The sequence below is a fragment of the Carassius gibelio genome, chromosome A14 (assembly GCF_023724105.1).
Source record: "Carassius gibelio isolate Cgi1373 ecotype wild population from Czech Republic chromosome A14, carGib1.2-hapl.c, whole genome shotgun sequence".
NCBI lineage: Eukaryota > Metazoa > Chordata > Actinopteri > Cypriniformes > Cyprinidae > Carassius > Carassius gibelio.
This window is the reverse complement of record NC_068384.1, coordinates 7,729,268-7,754,072: the sequence shown is the minus strand read 5'-3', so window position 1 is coordinate 7,754,072 and position 24,805 is coordinate 7,729,268. Positions and strand designations below refer to the sequence as shown.

At 39.8% G+C, this 24,805-nt stretch overlaps 2 protein-coding genes across 32 annotated transcripts in view; both read left to right on the top strand.

Annotated features, from left to right (window-relative positions):
• The window catches only part of LOC128027392 (uncharacterized), a 222,583-nt gene that overhangs the window by 98,408 nt on the left and 99,370 nt on the right, over positions 1–24,805 (top strand). The gene's annotated exons all lie outside the window — the stretch shown is intronic.
• Positions 1,281–24,805, top strand: part of LOC128027396 (uncharacterized) — a 40,063-nt gene continuing 16,538 nt past the window's right edge. Inside the window, exons 1-3 of the mRNA XM_052614998.1 lie at positions 1,281–1,441; positions 4,294–4,623; positions 4,812–5,045. Coding sequence (XP_052470958.1) covers positions 1,396–1,441; positions 4,294–4,623; positions 4,812–5,045 — 610 coding nt within the window. The 5' untranslated portion in view covers positions 1,281–1,395. The remainder of the gene's footprint in view (positions 1,442–4,293; positions 4,624–4,811; positions 5,046–24,805) is intronic.

Sequence of the window (24,805 nt, the reverse complement as noted above, 5' to 3'; positions counted from 1 at the left end):
TTGATTTTAAAGTATTTTTACTCGTATATAAGTCACTAAATGATCTAGGACCGAAATAGATATGCACACTGAATTTAAGCCAAACAGAGCACTCAGATCACTAGGATCGAGTCAGTTAGAAATACCAAGGGGTTCCCACAAAACAAGGGGAGTCCTCCTTTAGTCACTATGCTGCCCGCAGCTGGAATCAGCTTCCAGAAGAGATCAGATGTGCTAAAACACTAGTCACATTTAAATATAGACTCAAAACTCATCTGTTTAGCTGTGCATTTATTGAATGAGCACTGTGCAATGCCGAACTGATTGCACTATATTTAAAAAAAAAATAAAAAAAATATGTAAAATAATTTTCTAACTGTTTTAAATTCATTTTAAATAAGTAAAATTTAAAATTGCTTGTTTTATTCTTGTTATTATTTTTCTTAATTATTATTTTACTTTCTTTTATATAAAGCACTTTGAATTACCATTGTGTACGAAATGTGCTATATAAATACATTTGCATTGCCTTGCCTTTATAACATTCATCCTACATCCTGCTAATTGTGTGCCACCAACCCCTCTAAAACCTTCGCTCCCTTTCAATCTCCCATCTTTCTCCTGTAGTGTCGTCCTTTCTTCCCTCACCAATTTCTCATCTCTGGATGTGAATGGAGCAACTGACACTTTATGTTCCACTTTAACCACTTGTCTAGATGTCCTCTCTCTTCCAGGCCAGCATGTGCTACGCCTTCTAATCCCTGGCTATCTCTTGTTCTTCATGAGCATTGGTCCAAACTCAGGGCAGAAGAGAGAAAATAGCACAAATCAAAATATTCGTCAGACCTGAGTATGTATCAGTCTTCACTTTTAATCTTTTAAGCTCTTCAGATACACGAAATCTCTTCAAAACATGCAATTCACTCCTCTGTCCCCCTCCACCTCCACTTTAACAGCTGATGAATTTGCTGCATTCTTCACAGACTAAACCATTAGCAGTGAGATCTCGGCTCCACACACAAAGGAAATCAAACCAACCACATCCACTGCTACAACTGCCCCTTCACCTTCTGTCCCCTCACTGAGACAGAAGTATCGAAACTTCTCCTTATTATTATTTTAAAAATGTAGTATTCTATTTGTCTTAGTATTATATCTTGCCAAATCTTGATAAACAAAGTGATTCTTTTTCTTATATCTTTTTCCTAGTTTCAGACTTTATTTGTGTGTATTTAAGAAGGAACTGTTGATCCTCTCTGAAAAGCTTCCTGTTTTTTCTTTGTTAAAGCGGTGTAGTTTCCTGGTGTGTCAGTAGAGCTGCTGTCTGTCTGTCAGTGAAGACGCTGTGTGGGACTCGATCTGACACTCTTCTGCTGGGATTGAGCTCTTCTCTTCTGGAGACTGGACTTTAGAGAAATGATGCTGATCTTTGGACTGATGCTGCTGCTGCAAACTGCTGCATGTGAGTCACTTTCACATCAAACTCATCTGATCATGCTGAATCAATCAGATCAATCTCTGATGAATGTAATATTACATTAAGAGTATGCAATGATCTAGCAAGAGATCTTCTTGACTGAGTGTGTGTCAGTGGATTATTAGATTATTTCAGTGTTAACTTCACAGTAGAAGAGAGACTGTTTAAGAAAATCTAAATTATAGTTTCTTTATTTAGTCTTTTTAGTATAGTTTCAGTGAATAGCTGTACATGTGCATTTGTTGCGGAGAAGTGTGGATTGCTTTACATCCGCAATGAATGCGGATGTAAAGCAATCCACACTTCTCAAAGATGCTGCATCCAAATTCAATAATAAAGATTCCAATTAAGACCTCTGACACTAGCTTGCTCTATTCTTTTCCTGTTCTATTTATTTTTTTATTTTTTATTTATTATATGATTTAATTGCGACGGGAACTGCATTAAGCTAACAGAGACTTGTTATTGCACTTACATATTATTGCTCTTTTGTTGGTTTTGCTTGCTTCCACTGTTCTCATTTGTAAGACGCTTCGGATAAAAGCATCTGCTAAATGACTAATTGTAAATTCAGCTACTTATACCACTCCCTAAAAGTATGTGCACATTTTGTGATGAAAAACTATCTACATTATTTAGAGTGTGTATCAGAATAATAGATGAGGTTTGGGACAAACAAGTTCATCACAATTGTGTCTTTAACAGAGACTTGCATGCATCCTGTCTCCGTTTTAACCATATATACATTTATATAGGGTCAGTCACAATGCCTGCAGTCTTTGCACTTTACCTATTGCCTACTTGCATGACATATTTCCTGCATTTCAGAAGTGTTTAAATTGGTGTGAAAACCACAGGTGTGTCTAAAGTATGTGTAGTACTTTTGATTAACTAATGAAACACACTCTCAACACAGTGTTGCAAAATGGTTTAGTTTTTACAGAGCTTTATTTAATTCCCAGATCGTCTGTTCACATTCACTTCAGACACGACTGGTATCCAATATCTGTGTTCACACAATTCCCGCACAAAATGATAGTCAATGATCGCTTTACTATGCACATGGTAGACCCTAGGGTTTTGAAAGACAATCCTATTAAATGTATTTATATAATACTAATCAATAGGCCATTAATATTTGCCAGCATGGACAACAGCTGTCAAGTTTACGAGTGAAAGTTATCACTTCTTTGCTAAGAAATATAATGTAGATTTAGGGAAACTGTTGTATATGTGATCCTGGAGCACAAAACAGTCGTAAGGGTCAATATTTTGAACACTCATATCTGGTAGGCTACTTGGCTAAATGTGCTGATAGATTACACTAACATTAGTGTAGCAACAATCACTTTCTGTGGAATAATTAACTCAAATGAAGTGAATATTCATGTGTCTATGAATATAACGTGCTTATTGCTTACAAATATTAAATTACCCAAAGAGGGAATATTTAATCATTTAAAGGTAACCTTTACTGGAATTAGTTAATCTAGACAATCTGTTTGTCCCGCGAACTGGAAGCTAGACTTCCTTATCAAAATTCAATAAAAATACCCTTCTTACAAACTCCAAGAAATATTAATCTTCTGATCAGGAAAAAATGAGTTTAAAGCAAAACGAAAGTACAATTTAAACAAGATAAACGAACAAGAATTGTAATGAGATAGAGATGAAATTGTGCTATAACAACTTCTGATCAGGAAAAAATGAGTTTAAAGCAAAACGAAAGTACAATTTAAACAAGATAAACGAACAAGAATTGTAATGAGATAGAGAGGGAGAGAAATGAGAGAGAGAGAGAGAGAGGGAGAGAGAGAGAAAGTGAAAGTGAAGACCAATCTCAGCGTGACAATTTTCAAACAGTTAACTTTGCAAGAGACCCCAAGTCATTGAATAATTTCACAAACATGGAATAGCATAGACAACCTTAAACAGCAATTTACGAAAAGTAAAGAAGAACAAACGGAGAACTTCTTGAAGTCCGGTTGTGAAGCTGGAGACCCCCTCTTTCTCTGGCGAAATGCCAAGAACACGGTTTTCCCTTTGTTTTTATGTAACAGTAGGTTTACACCTATCTTTTCGTATGAACCAATGAAGTGTAAGAAACTGAGGTGTGAAAAATCTTCTTTGTTTGCTGAATTTATGACGATGACAAAATGAAACATTTTTCCTAAGCAAGATTGTTCCTCTGAAACAATGCATCTTTTTGTAATTTGCTGTCAAGATTCGTTACAGTCATGTTTTTACGATTATACAGACACCAAAAACTATGATTTTGCAAATCAAGTATACAGATATACAGGGTTGTTCCTAACTACATGCATATAAAGTTTGATTAAACACACAGTAACATTTATATATTCCACTATGCCACATACATACATTTGAGCACAAAAAGGGAGACATTAAAATACATTTAGAGGTAGTTTTATTGAAAAAGGTCCATGGGCTAGCCAAAAATGCTCATCCCTGTTTGTGAATGTGTGTGTGTCTGTTCTGTGGAACGTGTGATCGCGCCGTGAGTGAAAAGGGCGGGGGTTTGTCTTTCCTTTGAAGTTCGATCTTGTATCTCTGGATAGTCTCCAAGGCGTTATAATTCTCGCCAGGATGTTGCTGCCATGGCGGCGCCCGGGTGGTGAGTTATGTTGGAAGATGTTGTAAAATGAAGGTCCTTGTTTTTTCTTTAACTCACGTTCTGGTCTTTGAGTGCAGAATGTGTTAGAGAGTCAGGATTCATTAATATGGAACAGATGGTTGAATACCATCTGCACATTGGTGTTACATTAGGCTTTTTTTTTAGTTTTGACCTGTGTGTGTGTGTGTGTTTTGTTCTTCAGGCCTGGAGATAAACTGCAGTTTTAATCAAACAGATCCCTGTTACGCAGCTCTGGGAGACAAACTGAATCTGCTGATGGACCGGAACACTACTAAAGATGAGCTGAAGATACAAAAGAGAATTAACAACACACAATATGATCCAATGTGTAGAGTAAAACAAGGCAGGATAAAGGAATGTGATCTTTATAATAACAGTTCTGAAGTGAAAGTCATTAATGGGACTGTGTTAATAAATCGTGTGAACAGATCAGATTCTGGGAATTACACATTAACACTCACTGAATCAGACGGCACAGAAACATCTAGAGATCTTCAAGTGATTGTTGAAGGTACAGAAACTCTCTCACCAGACTCATTCCAGTCTCATGTTCTTTAAAGATCTTAAAGATTTAAAGAAGGTTTTTATTCCTGTAGCACACAGTAAACACACTACAGACTCCAGTAATAGTTTGAGTAGTGTGGAAGATTAAGATTCTCCTGTGTTTGTCATGTGACTGTCATGTGTCCCTCCCTCCAGCTCCTATTGGCTCAGTGGAAGTGTCAATCATCTGCTCCTCCAGTGGGGTGATGAGGGTGTTCTGCTCCTCTAAGGGGGATCAGCTCCTCTACAACTGGACTCTGAATGGAGGTCCACTGATGGATGGAAACAGCAGCATTGATCTGGATGAGAGAACTGATGGAGACATCAGCTGCAGCGTGAAGAACCACGTCAGTCACACACAGAAGACCATTAGACTAGTCTGTCCTACTGGTGAGATTCTAATACATGAATGAAGTATTTGCTAGACAACAGAAATGATGCAGAATCTCACAAAACCTGTCAAGAAGCTGTCAAAGTCACATTTCACCCAGAATCCCCTTATGACAGAATACAGTATCTCTTAAGTGTATTTAGGTGGATTGAGATGAGTTTAACTGTTCTAGGACTCTAGCACCAGATTCATGGTCTCACTTTTTTGTTTTAGTTTTTATTTGTTGTTTATACGTAGTTTATTTATTTAGTAATTTACTATTTTTCACTTGTTTCTCACTGTCTCAGTCACGGGCATGGCACTAAATTATAAACAACAAACAAACATTTCACCCCAAAATCAAAAGTAATCATAATTTACAGAAAGAAAATAAGCACTATTCATTAATTTTATTTTGCATTGCTATTTTCATGTCAATTAAAAAGACTCATACTCCCTAAACTCGCTTTACTGTAATTGTTTTGTTGTTGTTTTTTTTAGTAATTGCAGTTATTTACAATGATATTTGGTTACTTGATTCTTATTACTGATTTTATTTTGATACATTTCTCTCGGGTACATTTTATGATCATTTTAGTTGCTTTACACATATTATGATTAACATAGATTTTTTTTCATTAATTTGTTGAGAATTTATCATTTTATTTTCATTTTTTGCTTTTCCTCATGTGTCAGAAATCAGATTTTAGGGATAAAAGTCAAAATGCTAAGGGGTTTAACGCCCCTTAAAGCATTGAATGAAACATGTTAAATATTACTTATTAATTATGGTTTTGAACTGAAATGTGATGTGGACGTGTCTTTGACAGTTTTCATGAGATTCAGACAAACCGATTCTCTCAATCAGCTGCTTAATTCTTCAAAATGATTAATTATCTTTACATTAATTACTATTAAGAGATAAAGCAGCTGATTCTGTACTGATGTTTTTTTTTTTTTTTTTCAGGACCAACTACTGCAGCTGTGACCTCTAGTTTGACCTCTACGTCGAAGCAGACATCAATAAATGGTGCGAGTTTCTCATCAGCTGGTATGAATGTCACCTACATGAAAATATTTTCAAAGATGTGTGAGTGCTGAGTTACAACAAATAATGTAAATTACAATGAAACCTAATAATAATGATGACAGCGATCTATAGGTTCCATTATTATTATTATTATTATTATTATTATTATTATTATTATTATTATTATTATTATTATGTTCTTTCTTTTCAATGAAAAACAACAATTGTCACTTATTTTCCTTTTCTGAAGTTGGCATCCCTAGTGGCACCTTCAGAAAAGGAAAATAAGTGACAATCTTTGTTTTTCATTGAAATGATGAACACACATACACAATAAGCATTTTTTTCTTTTTTTTCAATTGAAGACAACTTATAGATTTAATAGAGGGCAACAAATAATGTACATTAGAATTGCACCTAATAATAATGGTGGCAGTGAGGGATCTACTGGCTCTTCTTCAGCTAATTTACTTTACTATTAATTGCATGAAGTTTCTAAAGCTGTTCTACTCTTGTTGCTGTTGTAGTTGGTATGAATTAACTTTTCAAAGCAGTTTTGGAGTTTGACCTTGTGTTTTTTTCTTTCATAGTTTTAAAATTCTCTCTGATTGCTTTGGGCTGCTTTGCTCTCGTCCTGATTCTGCTTTTCATCACTTTATGTTACATTTACAAGAAGAAGCAGCTCAAGTCAACACAAGGTCAGTGTGGTTAAATCTCTAGTTCATATACTAACTGATGAAGGTTAAAATGTAGCACTATTTCTATCTTATGTGTTATATATGATGCATAGATTTGTTTGGTCATTGCAGTCTCTTACAGACAGTTTCAAAGACAGTTACACAAAAAGTCAAGGAGAAACATTATAGATGTGATGAAGATGATCTGAGACAGTTTTGGTGGAGATTTGACAAACTTTCTGGGGTTAAAAATGGTGCAAAAAGGCAGAAAGGCTTTGAAACAATCTTATTCCTCAAGCATCATGACAATTGTTAATAAAGCTGTTATGATTCACAAAGGTATTTGTATTTTCACATTGTTAGTTGGTATAGCGCTTTAAATAAAATAGATTTCGTCAAAGCAACTGAACAACATTCATTAGGAAAACAGTGTGTCAATAACGCAAAATGATAGTTAAAGGCAGATTTTTTTTTTTTTTTTTGCCCAGCCACCATCCCAAAAATAAAGAGTGACAAGCCGTAACAGGGAGTCAGGGAGTGCCGACAGCCTGGGTGCCGTTAATGTACGAAGAACTGTAGAAATGGCGAAAAGAGTTATTGATTTCTTGAGGAGTAGTTTTGCCTGAAGTGTCCAGAATAGATGGGATTTGTCTTTTTTGTATTGTAACAAATACTTTTTTACCATATTGTTTGCCAAATACTTACCTGCTTTATTGCTGAGGTGAAACTAATCATATTTGAGTTGCTGTTTACAGAACTGTGTTTTTTTGTTTGATACTATCAAACAAAATACTGATACTATCTAATTGAGTCCTAAGTTGCTTGAGTTCAGTTTGTACCTCTTCAGATGGGGCGGTAAACTGTGGATTGCTAAGCAGTTTTATTTTCTGCTCAAGAGTGTTTTCCAATTGTTGTTGAATTCAGTGATGTCATCTCTGTTCAGTTTAAATAGTGTCTGCGCATTTATTTGCAATCAAGTCAATGATATATCGCTGTAGATGAAGTGACCCCAACTAAGCAAGCCAGAGGCGACAGCGGCAAGGAACCAAAACTCCAACGGTGACAGAATGGAGAAAAAAACCTTGGGAGAAACCAGGCTCAGTTGGGGTCAGTTCTCCTCTGACCAGACGAAACCAGTAGTTCAATTCCAGGCTGCAGCAAAGTCAGATTGTGCAGAAGAATCATCTGTTTCCTGTGGTCTTGTCCTGGTGGTCCTCTGAGACAAGGTCTTTACAGGGGATCTGTATCTGGGGCTCTAGTTGTCCTGGTCTCCGCTGTCTTTCAGGGCAGTAAAGGTCCTTTCTAGGTGCTGATCCACCATCTGGTCTGGATACGTACTGGATCCGGGCGACTGCAGTGACCCTCTGATCTGGATACAGACTGGATCTGGTGGCTATGGTGACCTCGGAATAAGAGAGAAATAGACTAATATTAGCGTAGATGCCATTCTCCTAATGATGTAGCAAGTAGTGTTATGGGTGTCGGGTGTTATGGGAAGTGTTCCCGGTTACCTAATTAATGCAGCCTAAAAATCCTGGAATGGATTTGGATATTAAAAGCATATTAGTACATTATTTGTATACACATAACGTACTAATATACTCCATATAATATATATATATATATATATATATATATATATATATATATATATATATATATATATATATATATAATCTAGCTCCTATAATGTGAAACATGCATAAAAGTTTTAAATGGAAGTTTAAATAGTATTCATTAACATTTAAATAGTATTCTTTTGACACAGAATTTTAATCAGAATCAGAAAGCACGTTATTACCAGGTATTCTTACACATACAAGGAATTGTTTTGAGCATGTATTTATACATTTTCATATAATTTAGTATAGTGTGCATTTAACCCATCCAAAGTACACACAGCAATAAAAACACACAAACCGTGAACACTCACTCATAGCAGTGGGCTTCATTTATGTTGCGGCATCCGGGGAGTAGTTGGGGGTTCTGTGGCTTGCTCAAGGACACCTCAGTCTTGGTATTTCCAGAGCGAGACTCGAACTCACAGCCGGAGGAGTCAACCTCTCTAACCACTAGGCCACAACTTCCCCCAGAGTTATTTGTAGTAACAATATTTACTATAATAATTAAATATTGCAGACATGCTTGCCTTGTTTAAAATTGATTGGAATTCAGGTTTAATGAACCATTTGTGAATTTATGGGAAGGTAATTTCTATATGCAAATTGCTCAGATTTTAATCATATATTTACAAGCGTTTTATGAATGAGATCCAATAAATCAAAAATTGGTGAATATATGACCTCACTTACTGTATTCTTTCTTTGCCTTTTTCTTAATGCATTACGTGCAGAAAGTTTGATATGTGAAAAACGTTTGACCAGCATGATCTGTTATGAGAACAGTTTTGAAGGCAATACTTTAAATGACTCAAATATGAGATTGTAGTTTGTCTGTTGCTGATGTCAGTTTTTTTCCCCCGTCAGCTGCTGCTGGAGGTACAGAGCTCATATACGCTGATATCTCCCATGAGAAGAGGAGAGAAAAGAAGAATACAGGTAAGAAACTCAAAGAAGTTGTTTTTGCACAATGTTGTTAACGTTAACAATTTGAGAACAAAATATAACAATAATTTGTACAGTTTGACATCATTTGATCTAATTTGCAAGGAGTTGAAAGTAATTTGCACCATTGGCAATTTATTTTAAAAGTCACATACACATGATAGACAAGTCATTTGTTCAGATAACATTTTCTGGTGAAACTTTTATTTTGGACATACTTCCAAGACTAAACATCTGTAATTCTGAAAAAAACTGTAAATATCCACACTGGTGCGGTGACTGACAGCAACGAATACACCTCAAAACATTAGATTGATCTGCGCTGAGTGTCAACTCAGAACCACAGCACAAGATGGCCGCCAGCCCAGCACCATTGCACAAGATGGCCGAATCTACGCCTGTGTTGCCAGACAAGATGGCTGACTCAACGCCTGAGTCTTCTGTCAAGGTGCCACCGACTCGCCATCATAGAGGGCGGAGGAGGAGGAGACAGGCGTCTACCGTTCCTCAAAGCCCGGAGGACGTTCCCGAGGCGGTGCCCGATGCTGTTCTGGAGACCGAGCCAGTCCCCGATACTGTTCCAGAGGTCGAGGCGCTGCCCGATCCCGAGGTGGTGCCCAAGCCCGAGGCCGTTCCCAAGGCGGTGTTCGAGGCCATTCCCGAGGCGGTGCCCGATGCCGTTCCCGATGCCGTAACCGAGGCGGTGCCCGATGCGGAGGCCGAGGGGGTGCCCGAAGCCGAGGCGCCTCAAGTCTCTACAGGCCGTCCAGAGTCATGGCCCAAGATGGCTGCTTGCCCAGCACCGCTGCACAGGATGACAGTCACAGCTGACCCTCCAGAGTCGAGTCAGGTTCCAGTGAACACTCCAGAGTCGAGTCAGGTCCCAGTTGACCCTCCAGAGTCGAGTCAGGTCCCAGTTGACCCTCCAGAGTCGAGTCAGGTCCCAGTGAACTCTCCAGAGTCAGGGCTAGTCACCGCTGACCTTCTAGAGTCAGGGCTAGTCACCGCTGACCTTCCAGAGTCAGGGCTAGGTACCATGGACTTTCCAGAGACAAGGCCTTTCACCGTTGACCTTTCAGAGTCAAGTCAAGTCACTGGTGATCGTCAAGGACTGTGTCAAGTCAACAATGATCTTCACGAACAGAGTCAGGCCATCACCGATCTTCTGGAGTCCAGTAAAAACACCAGAGGATTACCAGAGCTTCGTCGTTCCGCTGGTCCGGCCGCACAGAGGTCTGATCCGCCCTGGAGGGCTTCCGCCTTGACCACACGGCAGTGCTGGTCTTCTGCTCCGCCCTGGGGGACTCCGGCCTCAACCACAGGGCAGTGGTGGTCTTCTGCTCCGCCCTGGGGGACCTTCCTCCTTGTTTAAGTTAATTGATTGTTCCCCACCTGTCTCCTGTTCCCTCATTATCCTTCTGTGTAATTATTTCCCGGTCTGAGTCTGTGTTACGGAGTCCTTGTTGAATGTTAATTCATGTCCGTCAGCTTTTGCCTTGCCTTGTGTTCGTGTCTTGTTTATGTTGTTTGGATATTCTGGTTTTGACCCTGCCTGGACTGTTTAACCATTTGGATTACCCTTTAACAAAATCTCATATCTGCATTTGGATCTCTCTGTGTTTCCTGTAACACCGATCGTGACACTGAGAAGACGTGCCGATTCACATCTCGCATAAAGTAAAATAATTGCAATCTCATGTTTCAAACAGAGATGGCGACAAAGAGAAGCAGCTTTAAAGATCATCAACGCTTTTGGTCTTGGGTCATAAACTAAATTTCCCTGTTGAAAAATCCTCTCCATGTCTCCACCCTGTCCCAGTCCTGCACCAGCCTCCAGGGCGCCCTTTCAGAAGTTTTCTTGGTCTGCTGTTCAATGTCAAGGTTAAATGTTAAATTGCTTAGATGTCTTTTAGTTCCTGTATATGTGCATTGATGATTAAATGCTATATCTTGAAGAATTCTCCTGTGTCTCCTCACTCCTTCCCGAGTATAAAGTGACACTTCTCTTGTAAATGACACTTTATGTCAAATATTATGTAGAAAACTTAACTTGTAGTTGAGTTCATAGAGCAGGAGCTGAAACAAAACTTTCAATGGATAATATGTAATAGAGGCCAGCGAGTAGTGCTGTGCAGGTAAACCTCACTCCCCAATCTCAAGAGACGCAGTCATTTAGTATCCTTGTTAGTGCGTCCACCTCCCATGCTGGAGACCTGGGTTTGAGGCCCACTCGTCGCGAGTGCGATGACCCGAGTAAGAGTGGTTACATTGGTGCCATGACCCAGATGGGAGTGAGGTTTAGGTGGGTGAGTGTAACGGAAGCCAGCAAGTAGTTTTGTGCAGGTAAACCTCACTCCCCGATCTCAAGAGACCCACTGGCGACAGACACTAGTGGCTGAAGTCATTTAGCCTCCTTGTTAGTGTTTCCACCACCCATGCCATAGACCCGGGTTCAAGGTCCACTCAAAGCGAGTGTGAGGTGTGGCGGCGAGGACCCAGGGGAGAGGGGTAACTTATACTGAATAAGAAAGTGTATTGATGTTTAAAGAAGAATGCATTTAATGTGCATTAAAGGGTTAGTTTAACCCAAAATGTAAATTAATTAGGTTTCACTTTACTCACCCCCGAGGCATCCTAGGTGTATATGACGTCTGTCTTTCAGAAGAATCCATTTGGAGTTATATAAAAATGTCTTTGATCCAACAAAAGCTCTATTATTGCAGTCGGCAGGTGTTGCATTGCTTCAGTCCAATAGAAGTGAAATAGCCCATCCATAAAAAAAAGTGTCTCAGGAATTGAACAAAGGCTTCCTTTGGTGAATTGATGCATTTTTGTAAGAAAAATATCCATATTCATAACAAAATAATTAACTTGAATCTAGCTTGCACTCACTGTTGTAAACAGAATTTCTTCTGGGGGAATGACATATGAGGTCAGGATTGCTTATTTGATAACAGTGACTAACAGCTATCCAGAATGAGTTGCTGACCTCTTGTAATGTCTCGTCTTGTCATTGTTTCTCCGCAGAATCTTTCCAGGATGCTAATGTGGAATATGCCATGGTCCAACTGCAGACAGCTAAAGGGAACTAGAAGAAGAAGTAGGAGGAGGAGGTGGTTCAGTACGGCGGGGTGACGTTCACTCTGAACCACTGAAATGATCAGCAGCAGCTTCAGGATTAGTGTGTTTTCAAGGGGTGTAACAGTTCACGGTAAAAAAAAAATTAAGTACCGCAGTTCAAAGTACATCTGACAAGGCATCTGTAATATGGTTTGGTAAAAATTTTAAAGTTTGTCTAATGTTTCTGTCAGTGGATATGCATTCTGATTATCAAAATAATTGTTAGCTGCAGCTCTAATTGACTCATATTTTTTTGCCAAGAAAAGCCTTTAAACCTTATGATATGCTTATGAAAAATAAATAAAAATAAAGACAAAAGGTTGCTATCTGTGTTTAAACTGAACTAATTAAATCCTTGCCAGTTTAAATATTTGAGAGCCAGAAGACGAGAATGGAACTCATGCATGCAGTGAGAAAGTGTATGCATCTTCCCTGGGAAATCACGACTTAGGTGCCCTTAAGCAAGGCATCAAACCCCCAACTGCTCCCTGGGCGGTGCAGCATAAATGGCTGCCCACTGCTCCAGGTGTGTGTTCACAGTGTGTGTGTGTGTGTGTGTGCACTTCGGATGGGTTAAATGCAGAGCACAAATTCTGAGTATGGGTCACCATACTTGGCTGAATGTCATGTCACTTTCACTTTCACTTTCAGTGTTTTAGCTCAGTTCAAATTTCTGTAACAATAGGACACAGGATTGAGATTCAGATATCTGTATTTGTCCCCAAAGAGGCAATTCAGTTCTACAGCCAACCCATCCAATAAGGTTATTAGCACACAATAATATAAGGATTATAAAGTTAAAAAATGTATACAACGATCACACCCTAACACACACATACAGCAAAACACACACATTCACCTGCCAGTGGCAGAACAAAGCAGTGGAATCCAAGAGCCATTTATGTAGTTATGAGTTCTCATTCAAGAATCTTATATCAGAGGGAAGGATTAAGTTTGCATAACGATTCGTTTTCCGTATTGGCACATAATACCGCCGACCTGACTGCATGAATACAAATCCATACCTGAGCACATGATCTGGTTGGCACAGTATTCTATCTGCTATTTGGACCACTTTTTTTTTTACCAGTAATTTTCGATCATACTTTAACAATGTCGTTCAAACTCTTTTTGTCTTTCACAGCTAAACCATTAAACCAACCCAAGAAAGAAAAAGTTAATAGACTCTCAGTGAATGCCTGATAGAATGAACAGATTTTTTTTTTTTACAAACCCCAAAGGAGTTCAACTTCCTCGGTGTCAGGGTTTGGCAAGGAGGAACTCAAATGCAGACAGGAATCACAACACGAAGGGTTTATTAAACACAAAAAGGGGAAAACAAAACCCACGAGGGGGAAAACAAGGACTAGGGCAGATTCAAAATAACTTAACAGGACTATGTTGACACGATAAACAAAGCCTCAAAACACTAGAACACTACCTACAAATAAACACTCACGGATATACAAAGACTTCTCAAAGGGGTGACAAGGATACACTCTCTCACAAGGCTGACAAGTGGAAACACATATAAGGAGACAATCTCAAGTAGGAACAATCTCAGTGTGGAACAATGAACCGACAAAAGACAGAGCACACTAGGGGATCTAAATAGGGGAACTAATTAAGACACAACAGGTGGCACAGATACGGCAATCACAGCAAGACTAGGATAACAAGGAGGGCGGGGCAAGGGAACGAGACAACACAAGCACATGGCCCAAAGACAAGGCCATGTGCTTGTACACAAAACACGGGTCTGTCATGATCCTGCCTCAAGACTAGAGAAAAGTCAGGACATGAAGGCAGAATCATGACACTCAGTAGGTATATTCTTTGATTTGCTTGCTTAATAATGCTATCAGTGTTCTCTCTGAAATTCAAATGTGAGTCAAATACTGTGCCCAAATACTTGTATGTTTGAACCAGTCAGTTTAGGTTCGTCACTAACCTTCCTAAAATCTATTATCAATTCTTTAGTCTTTGACACATTTAAGTCAAGGAAACTGTCATCGCACCATCTAGCAAACTCCTCAAGGGCACTGCTATGATCAAGTTGGTTGCCCTGTAAAAGGGACAACAGGGCTGTGTCATCTGAAAACTTCACTAAGTAGCTGTTCTCCCAAGATGACCTGCAGTTGTCAGTGTATAATATGAAAAGAAGGGGAGAGAGCCCACAGCCCTGAGGAGAGCCCGTGTTTGATATTAAAATACCAGATGAAATATTTCCATTTATACAGACCTGCTGCCTTCTATTTGTTAAAAAGTTTAAGATGAGTAATAGGATCTGCTCAGGTAATTTAAAATATGAAGCTAATCGTTCAATCAGAATGTGAGGCTGCATTTTATTAAAAGCTGAACTAAAGTAAGCAAATACAATTCTTACATGTAATGCAGGTTTCTCAAGATGTTTATACACCTTGTCAAGAATAAAAAGTTTTGCAGCCTCTACACCGGTGCCCGCTTGATATGCAAACTGTAGAGGATCTAATTTGTCTACAGTTAGGGGGATGATTGTGTCCTTCAAGATCTTTTCAAAACATTTCATGACCAGGGAAGTTCATGCAATTGGTCTAAAATCATTGAGGTCTTTAGGAAATTTTGTTTTTGGGATGGGTATTACTGTTGATGTTTTCCATAATTCAGGTATACCCCTACTATCAGCACATTTTTGAAAGATAACTGTAAAAGCCTCACTAAGCTGTTCAGCACAATAATGGAGTGTACGCCCACAAGTTGCGTCAGGACCTGGAGCCTTGCCTATTTTTATACTTTTAAGTAGTGTTGTGACTTTTTCCTATTGTATTTGTATCCCTCTCTGAGGCTTCCACATCTCTCTCAGTGTGTCTAGGCTATCTGAGAAGGACCTTTCGAACCTACAGAAAATCACCGTCATCTATACCACTCAATTTTATTGGTTGCCCTGTTCTACACACAGGCTGATTAATGGCTGCCATGGTTTTAATGCCTTGCCAGGCTGCCTTTAAATCCCCACTATTATATTGATTTTCAATTTTATTCTTGTATTGGCTTTTTGCTTTCCTTATTTCATTTTTGACTTCTCTTGAGACAGCTTTTTTCTCTACCAGGTCTCCTAAATAGAATGTAATTTTTTTCCTGTTGATAACACTTTTCAATTCTTTCGTTACCCAAGGCTTGTTATTAGGATAAATGGTCACTTTTTTAGATGGAATAATCATATCAACACAATATTTGACATAGGCAGACATTGTTTCTGTAAGTTCATTAATATCATTACAAGTGTCATAAAAACAAGTCCAATCAGTACATTCCAGACACCCCTGTAGAGAGGAAATGCTGTCTTCTGTCCAAAGTTTTATGTTTTTTTCCTCAAGCTCAAGGCGTCTGAACTCGGGCTTATACACAGGCATCAAATAAATACTGTTGTGGTAGGAGGCATGAAATGGTGGCATAGCCATAGATCTATAGGCTCCATTTACTGAACCATAACATAGATCTAAAGTGGTGTTCCTCTGCGTTGTAGAACAAGTTATATAATGTTCATATGTTCTTAAGGTCTTGTCTAAAGTATAGTGGTTAAAATCACCTATAAAAAACTTGGGGGCCTCTGGGCAAATAGAGTCCAGTCTGTGAGTGACATCAGCGATCACTTGCGCTGCAATTGAAGCATTGGCTCGCGGATGAATGTAGACAAGAGTATAAAATAGTTGTTGGAACTCTCGAGGTAAATAGAACGGCCGGAGAGACACTGTCAACAATTCAATATCCGAAGTGCATATTCTTTCTCTCACTACCACAGTGTTACAGTACCTTTTGTTTACGTAGATGCACACTCCTCCTCCCCGACTTTTCCCAGCTGTCATCGGGTCTCGGTCCTGGCGAATTGGGCTACCAAACCCACTCATAATCAGGTCCTCGTCCCGGTCTAACTCCCTTAGCCATGTTTCCGAGAAAGCGAGAAGACAAGTGTCTCTTATACCGGGTTTGCTCTTGATCCAAGCTTCCAGCTCGTCTGTCTTGTGTCTTAATGACTGCACGTTTGACAACAGGATTGTGGGGAGTGGGGGTAACTTACGGCGAGCCTGAGGTTTTTAAGTCTCCGATGCAGGCCTCCTCTTCTCCCTCTTTTAAGATGTTTGCTCCGTGCATGCAATCTGCGCAACTCCACCGGAATATCTGGTATAATACCGGCAGACACTGTTCGTAGGGAGATCAGAAACTCCCGACAGTAGATAATTTCCCCCAATACTCCATACTCCGAACCGTAACAGGAGTAGAGTTCCAGCAGTAGCATTATCACAATAGATATTGCTAACAGTTGATCAAAAGTCTTTAGAAGCAACATCTCTGAATCACTGACACTTCCATTCACGCATAAACATTAATTGGAGACGAAAGATCCAAATGCAGTGTGTTTATTGGGTTTATCTTTATCTAAAATGAGTATCCAAACAGGCAATAGGTCAAAACCATAAAAACAGTCCAGAAACAAAAAAAAAAAAAAACATGAAACAAGAAACTAGAAACCAGGGGACCAGGGGGAGGGACGGAGGGCCAGGTAATAGAAGCAAACAGAGACAGGAAGTGCAAAAAACTAAAACAAAACAACAACAAGGAGACCAGGAGGGAGGTGGACCGGTGGAGGACAAGGGGGAGGGGCAGAGGGCCAGGTCCATAGAGGGAAACAGAGAGAAAACATAAAAACAAGAAACAAAACACAAGACCAGGAGGGAACAGAAAGTTCAGGGGCCAAGGGCCGAGTTGACAGGACAAGTATCCAGGGAGGATCAGGTGGAACTGGAGCCGTGCGGTCGAGACAGAAGCCCACCAGGGCGGCTCAGAAGATCACCACATCTGTGCGGTCGAGAAAGAAGCCCACTTGGGCAGTGCAGAAGACCACCACAGCCGTGCGGTTGAGACAGAAGCTCACCAGGGCAGCACACAAGACCACCACAGCCATGCGGTCGAGACGTAAGTCCACCAGGGCGGCGCAGAAGACCACCACAGTGGGATCAATGGCACAGGAGATCAAGTCTGGTTAGGTAAGCCTGAAATAAAGAATGTGAACAGGTTAAGGGTGGCCTCTGTGGCCCTGAGGAGATGGTAGATGGTATCCTTGGGCATTACAGGGCAGGCGGTGAGTTCCTTGATGGCCTCCATGGCCACGACAGGATAATTCGAGTGCTTAGGGAGTTCATCTGAGATGTGGAGAGGCTCTGGTAGTTCAGCAGAGATGTGGAGAGGCTCTGATAGTTCAGCAGAAACGTCGAGAGGCTCTGATAGTTCAGCAGAGACGTGAAGAGACTCTTGTAGATCCGTGAGGTTTTGACTGGATTCAGGAAGATCAACGGTGACTTGACTGTGCTCATGAATATCAACGGTGATTTGCCCTTGCCCATGAAGATCAATGGTGACTTGCCCTTGCAGATCATCAGTGACTTGACTTTGCCCATGAAGAACACTGGTGACTTGACTTGACTCCTGAGGTCTAACTGTGGTAGTTCTTAACTCGTGAGTGTTAATGTTGACCTGACTCTGGAGGGTCAACGGGGACCTGACTCGACTCTGAAGGGTCAATGGGGACCTGACTCGACTCTGGAGGGTCACCTGTGGCTGTCATCTCGTGCAGAGGCGCTGGGCCGGCGGCCATGTTGTGCAGTAGCACTGGGCTGACCGCCATCTTGAGCTGTGGCACTGGGCTGGTGACCCTCCTGTCTGGAGACACAGGTCTAGAGTCGGCCTTCACACCTGGAGAGACAGGTGTGGCTGTGGTATCCCACTGAGACCGATGTTGTAGGTACTTTGTGAATCCCCAAAATTCTAAAATCTCCAGCTCATCCATCTCCCGCTCAGGCACAGGGTTGTCCAGGCAGGTGTTAAAAAGGTCTTTCAGTGCCTCATCATTGTAACCCATGCCTTCCGCCATAGTCCAAAACAGTTGCGCTAAACCACCCACCTCACTCCTCTTTGGTTGGAGGGTGGTTAATTTTTGGAATCTCCCCCTCCACTCCTCCATGCTGACCAGTGATGGGAATAACGGCGTTATAAATAACGGCGTTACTAACGGCATTACTTTTTCCAGTAACGAGTAATCTAATTGATTACTCTTCTCATCTTAATAACGCCGTTACCGTTACTGCCAAAAAATGCGGCGCGTTACTATAACAGATGATGAAGCTGTTCTTTTTTTTCATCAGACCAACTAGATCTCTGAGCGAGAGGCAAATATTTTTTTTTTACTGTTCTTCCTTGGTTAGTGGGCAGAGCACGAGACAAGCCCATAAATGCTGACGATTGGCTGAGGTAGAGTAAAATTTCATTGTAAGCCAATCAGAGGTAGAGTTGGGCGGGTGTTCGAAAGCACGCATAGTAGTGATGGGAATTCGGCTCTTTTGACTCAGCTCACTGAAAAGAGCCGGCTCTTTGGCTCACAAATGGCTCTTTAAATGACTTTGACTATAATATTTCAATTTTTATTACATAATTATTTAATTTCTATAGGCTAAATTTGAAAAAATAGAGTCGGCTCTTCAGATATGCGAGCCAGCTCCCGAAGTTCAACTAAAAGAGCCGGCTCTTAGAGTCGGCTCATTCGCGAATCGCGAACGACTCATCAAAAGCTCATTCGCGAACGAGTCGATCCATCATCACTAACGCTCATTCGCGAACGACCCATCATCACTAACGCTCATGAATTGCGAACAACCCATCATAACGCATAGTCGGACAGGACAGGACACACAAGGAACAACACAAGCCAGTCAGTCAACGAGAGACAGGTATGGCGACGAGCCCAAATAATCCAACAGTAGCCTTCTCTAAATAGAAGTATACATTACTTTTTCCTTCAAGAAATTAAAGAAACAATAAAAGGAAATATCAAAAGTTCCCAAAAATCTATCGTGTTATTTGCATTGATCCACTATATAAACATAATATCTACATACATGGAATTTGATTGGAGGCTAGTCTCACTTCAGATGTGTGTACAATGTTTCATGTTTCTGTTAATAATGTATTGTATTAAGTGTCCATTTCATTATACTATTCAGATTTATCATAAATAATTGAACATGCACATGTATTTTAAGTTCCTTTAAAGAGGGGTAGAGGTGGGGTCACATTTGAGCATTTAAAATTTAATTTTACTTGAAAGTAACGCAATAGTTACTTTCTTAAGTAACTAGTTACTTTTAAAATTTGTAACTGAGTAACTAATTTAGTTACTTTTTGGAAGAAGTAACTAGTAACTGTAACTAATTACTTTTTAAAAGTAACTTGCCCAACACTGATGCTGACTGGGGAACTGACACAAAAATCCCACACCGCTGGATCTCGACATGATGGAGTCCTTCTGTAACAATAGGACACATGACGAGAGATCCAAATGCAGTGTGTTTATTGGGTAATCCAAAATAAGTATCCAAACAGGCAGGAGGTCAAAACCATAAAAACAGTCCAGAAACAAAACAAATATGAAACAAGAAACTAGAAACTAGAAACCACAAGGGAACGCAAGAAAACTGGGTGACGGAAATAAAGGACTCCATGAAACAGAATGAAAACAGACCGGTATATATGGACAGGTGATGACAATGAAAGTAAAGATAGCTGAGTGCAATAGCACGTGTGCAGTAACTGTGATGAAGGGACAAAGCTATGTTGGAAATGTAGTGCCTGCGGTGAAGTGCATATGGGGAAGTGGGACCAGGGAAACACAGACCAGACACCGTGACAATTTCTCTTTGAAACTGCAGCGAAACATGCATTAAGGTACATAGATAATGGTTTACAATAACATTGTCAAGATTTGTTGTGTCACTTTAATTGTTCAATCTTGATAAAGTTTGATTCCTTTTAGTTTCTCTCATTCGACCCCCACCAAATAAATAAATACAACTATAGTGTGTAAGGGCTGCAGCTGTTAGAAATTATTTCAATTGATTGCTAATTAATATGCATTGATGCATATAATATTTGGTTATATTTCTGTTTGGGGGATTATATGCGGACAGATTTTTTTTCTTTACTACACAGAAAGGATTAATAGAATTAAAATATACCACATAGGGTCTCATTCATGAAACATTCGTAAATATACGAGTAAATATCTGAGTGATTTGCGCGTAAAGAGAACTTCCCGAAAACTCTTCTCCTGATTCACAAAAACTTCGTAAACGTCAGATGTGATAGTGAAATGTGTGTGTGTGTTAATGAATTCCAATCAGTCGTAAATGGGACGCGCGTGCACGCTCACTCTCAATTACCATAAATCACGCCCATTAAATCCGACTGACAACTATATATGAGCATCATATTATGACACCAAACGAAGGATTTCAACATGTCTTCTCAAAAGCGACTGAAAAAGAAACATTTCTCAGCTGCAGAAATTGAAGTTTTATTATCAGAAGTTCATTCAAAACGCCACATTTAATTTTCAAGCGTACTAGTGGCGTATGAGGTCCTAAAAAAGGAAGTTTGGAAGCATATTACAGATCCTATTACTGGCTCTCATAATAAAAGTTAAAAGAAAAACCGTATGTAATTAATATATATAATATTTTTTTTCAAAATGCTGTGTAAATATGTACCCGATTAAGGTGAATTAAAATGCAGCCGTATTAATGAGCAAAACGTTCAGACGTTAAACGCACTATTTACGCGTGGCTGGGAGCAGGTGTAGATTTCTTTCGTACCAACTAACATTTGGAAAATACAAACGTTTTAATGAATCTGAAAATTTACGCCAAAACCACTTTACACGCGATTTACACAAAAATTTGTTCTGCTCGTGTTTCATGAATGAGACCCATAGAGTGTATACCACATCATACAGACATCATAATATTTGACCAGTTTTAACCCTCTACGCATGGAGTGGCCGTCAACATACACTTTGGGCCCTATTTTAACGATCTGAAACGCAAGTGTCAAAGCGCGAAGCGCAAGTAACTTTGTGGGCGGGTCTCGGCGCTGTTGCTATTTTCCCGGCGGGATAAATGGCTCTTGCGCCCGGCGCAAATCTAAAATGGGTTGGTCTGAAGTAGCTTCATTATTCATAGGTGTGGTTTGGGCGTAACGTGAAATAAACCAATCAGAGCGTCATCCAACATTCCCTTTAAAAGCAGGTGCGCAAGTTCCATTATGGATTGCTATTATTATGGCGTATTTACCAGGCGCACGCCAGGAGCGGTTCACAGCCGAGGAGACTGATGTTCTTGTAAGAGCAATGAAAGACAGAGAAGTTGTGTTGTATGAGGATGGGAGAAACCCACCCAAAATAGCGTCGGTTAAACAGTCGTGGGAGGAAATAGCCACAATTGTTTCATCGATTTTTTTTTTTTCCTGGTTCTTGACGGACAAACCAATTTGTCAGATGTCCTTAAATACATATATGACCTCAAACAGGTCTGATGCTTAATTACTACAATTAGCCTGAATAATTTGTAAGCTAGATTTATGCCTATTTTTTCACATCTTCGTGGCACACCACAATGATTTCCGTCATCTCATGTGTTAATATTTTTTTTTAAGTGTAACAATTTATGATTTCCAAAAATAACTGTTGCATCTGTGTAGATTACATGAGCAAAGTGTATGCGCGTTGTGCACGCTATACATTATGGTCAAGCATGCGCCCTTAAAATAGCATAATGAACAACGCGCAACGCGCCACTGACTTTAGACTAGTTTTTTTCTGGTCAGTGGCGCAATTGTTTAATGGTACAGCAAAATAGCACCAGGGATTGTTTGCGCCGGAACACGCCTCCTTTTTTGCGCTGAACCGCCCAGGGAGCGCAAGTTCATTCACTAGTTTAGCGACGTGCTTCTGTGGAGGGAAAAGCGCGCTTTGCGCGGGTGCAAAATAGGAATGACACATGCGTCGGTGTACAAAGTCAATTGCGCTGGGTGCAAGATAGGGCCCATAGTGTTAATTTCCTTGTCACTGTCTCTTTAAGAGAACATTATCATTTATTTGTTGGAAAGAGAAGACCTTAGGGAAGTCGTGGCCTAATGGTTAGAGGGTTGGACTCCCAATCGAAGGGTTGTGGGTTCTAGTCTCGGGCCGGCCGGAATTGTGGGTGGGGGTAGTGCATGATCAGCTCTCTCTCCACCTTCAATACCATGACTTAGGTGCCCTTGAGCAAGGCATCGAACCCCCAACTGCTCCCCGGGCGCCGCAGCATAAATGGCTGCCCACTGCTCCCCGGGCGCCGCAGCATAAATGGCTGCCCACTGCTCTGGGTGTGTGCTCACAGTGTGTGTGTGTTCACTGCTCTGTGTGTGTGCATTTTGGATGGGTTAAATGCAGAGCACGAATTCTGAGTATGGGTCACCATACTTGGCTGAATGTCACTTTCACTTCTCCTCACTTCACTTAGTTTAGCCAGTGATGTAAGTTAAATCACATAATATGTAGTTTTTTGTTGTTTTTTCTGTGGTGAGATTGCTGACAGACTGCTGTCTCTTGTCAGTAGTTGCTGAAAGTAAACTAAAACGTCAGTAACAAACAAAGACCAGCCCGTGTCACTTACACAAAAAAATCAGACACATCACCATTACGATGTTATGATGACATATGCACCTCTCAAAAAAGGGGATTTTTTTTATTTATTATTATTTTTTTTTTAATGAAATTAGTTATTGGTAAATCATTCAAATGTATTGGCAACACTGCAATAGTGGAATGACATCATTGCTATAGTTCAGCTAGCTAGCAAGGTCAGCTGTAGTCTGTTAAACTGCAACAATAACAACATTAACACTAGTGATATTATGTTGATTAGTCGTATGTTAATGGAATTTGTATTATGGATATAATCAAATTTAAATAGTAATTAATTTTTTTATTAAATATGAATGTAGGTAACATTGCATCAGTGAGCAAGGCCATATTCTGTGGCAAGGTAAAGAAGAAAAAGGGCTCTTCATGAAGATGAAAAAAATTTTTTTAGTTTTCGTAGCCTTCATTTTTTGAATGCTCAATTTTCAGGAACGACAATGTTTTTGGTTTTATCTCCATGTTTTTGTATGCATACAGTATGATATTTGTTTTAACTGGATTTGCAATTTAAACAATATTCATGAAAAATATAATGAAACTCGTTATTCAGAAAAAAAGAATTGAATACAAAGAGCACAAGCTGTTATGTATTAGGTGTCAATTATAAGTACTGTGTTAAAGGGATATTTCACCCAAAAATCTAAATTATGTCAATAACAACTTACCCTCATGTCGCTCCAAACCCGTGAGACCTCCATTTATCTAGATTTAGTCCGAGAGCTCTCAGTCCCTTCATTGAAGCTGTGTGTAAGGTGTACTGTCCATGTCCAGAAAGGTAAGAAAAACATCATCAAAGTAGTCCATGTGACATCAGAGGGTCAGTTAGAATTTTTTGAAGCATCGAAAATACATTTTGGTCCAAAAATAGCAAAAACTATGAATCTGCATTGTCTTCTCTTCCATGTCTGTTGTGAGAGAGTTCAAAACAAAGCAGTTTGTCATATCCAGTTAACGAACGAACGAATCATTCGATGTAACCGGATCTTTTTGAACTAATTCTCATGTGTTAGTTATTTTTGTGTTCTTGAGCTAAACCTTCAACCTCAAACTCCTCCACCAGAGATCTGAACTTCCTCTTCTCTGACAGAAACTGTGCAATATTTTAATCACTATATTGTGAGTGTCAGTCGCTCTTCTGTCAGAGTGAGAAGCGACTGTGTGACTGAAGCCGCATCACACTCTTCTGCTGGGATTGAGCTCTTCTGGAAACTGGACTTTAGAGAAATGATGCTGATCTTTGGACTGATGCTGCTGCTGCAAACTGCTGCATGTGAGTCACTTTCACCTCAAACTCATCTGATCATGCTGAATCCATCAGATCAATCTCTGATGAATGTAATATTACATTAAGAGTCTGCAGTGATCTAGCAAGAGATCTTCTTGATTGAGTGTGTGAGTGGATTATTATAATATTTTAGTGTTTACATCACAGTAGAGAGACTGTTTAAGACCCGTGAAATTAAAATGATAGTTTTTTATATTCTTTATGTAGTCTCTTTAGTCCCGTTTCAGTGGATAGTTGTGCATGTGCATTTCTTGCTGATGTAAAGCACTTCTCAAAGATGCTGCATCCCAAGTCTACTTATAATACTCCCTAAAGTATCTACATTATTTAGAGTGTGCAGGAGAATAGTAGACGATGTTGGGGACAAACAAGTTCATCACAATTGTGTCTTTAACAAAGACTTGCATGCATCCTGTCACCATTTTAGCCGTACTGTATATAAATATACACGGGGTCAGTCACAATGTCTATTTATTTAGTCTTTGCTCTTGTCCGGTTGTCTACTTGCATGACATATTTCCTGAATTTGGCCAAAGTTTTCAAGTTGGTGTGAAA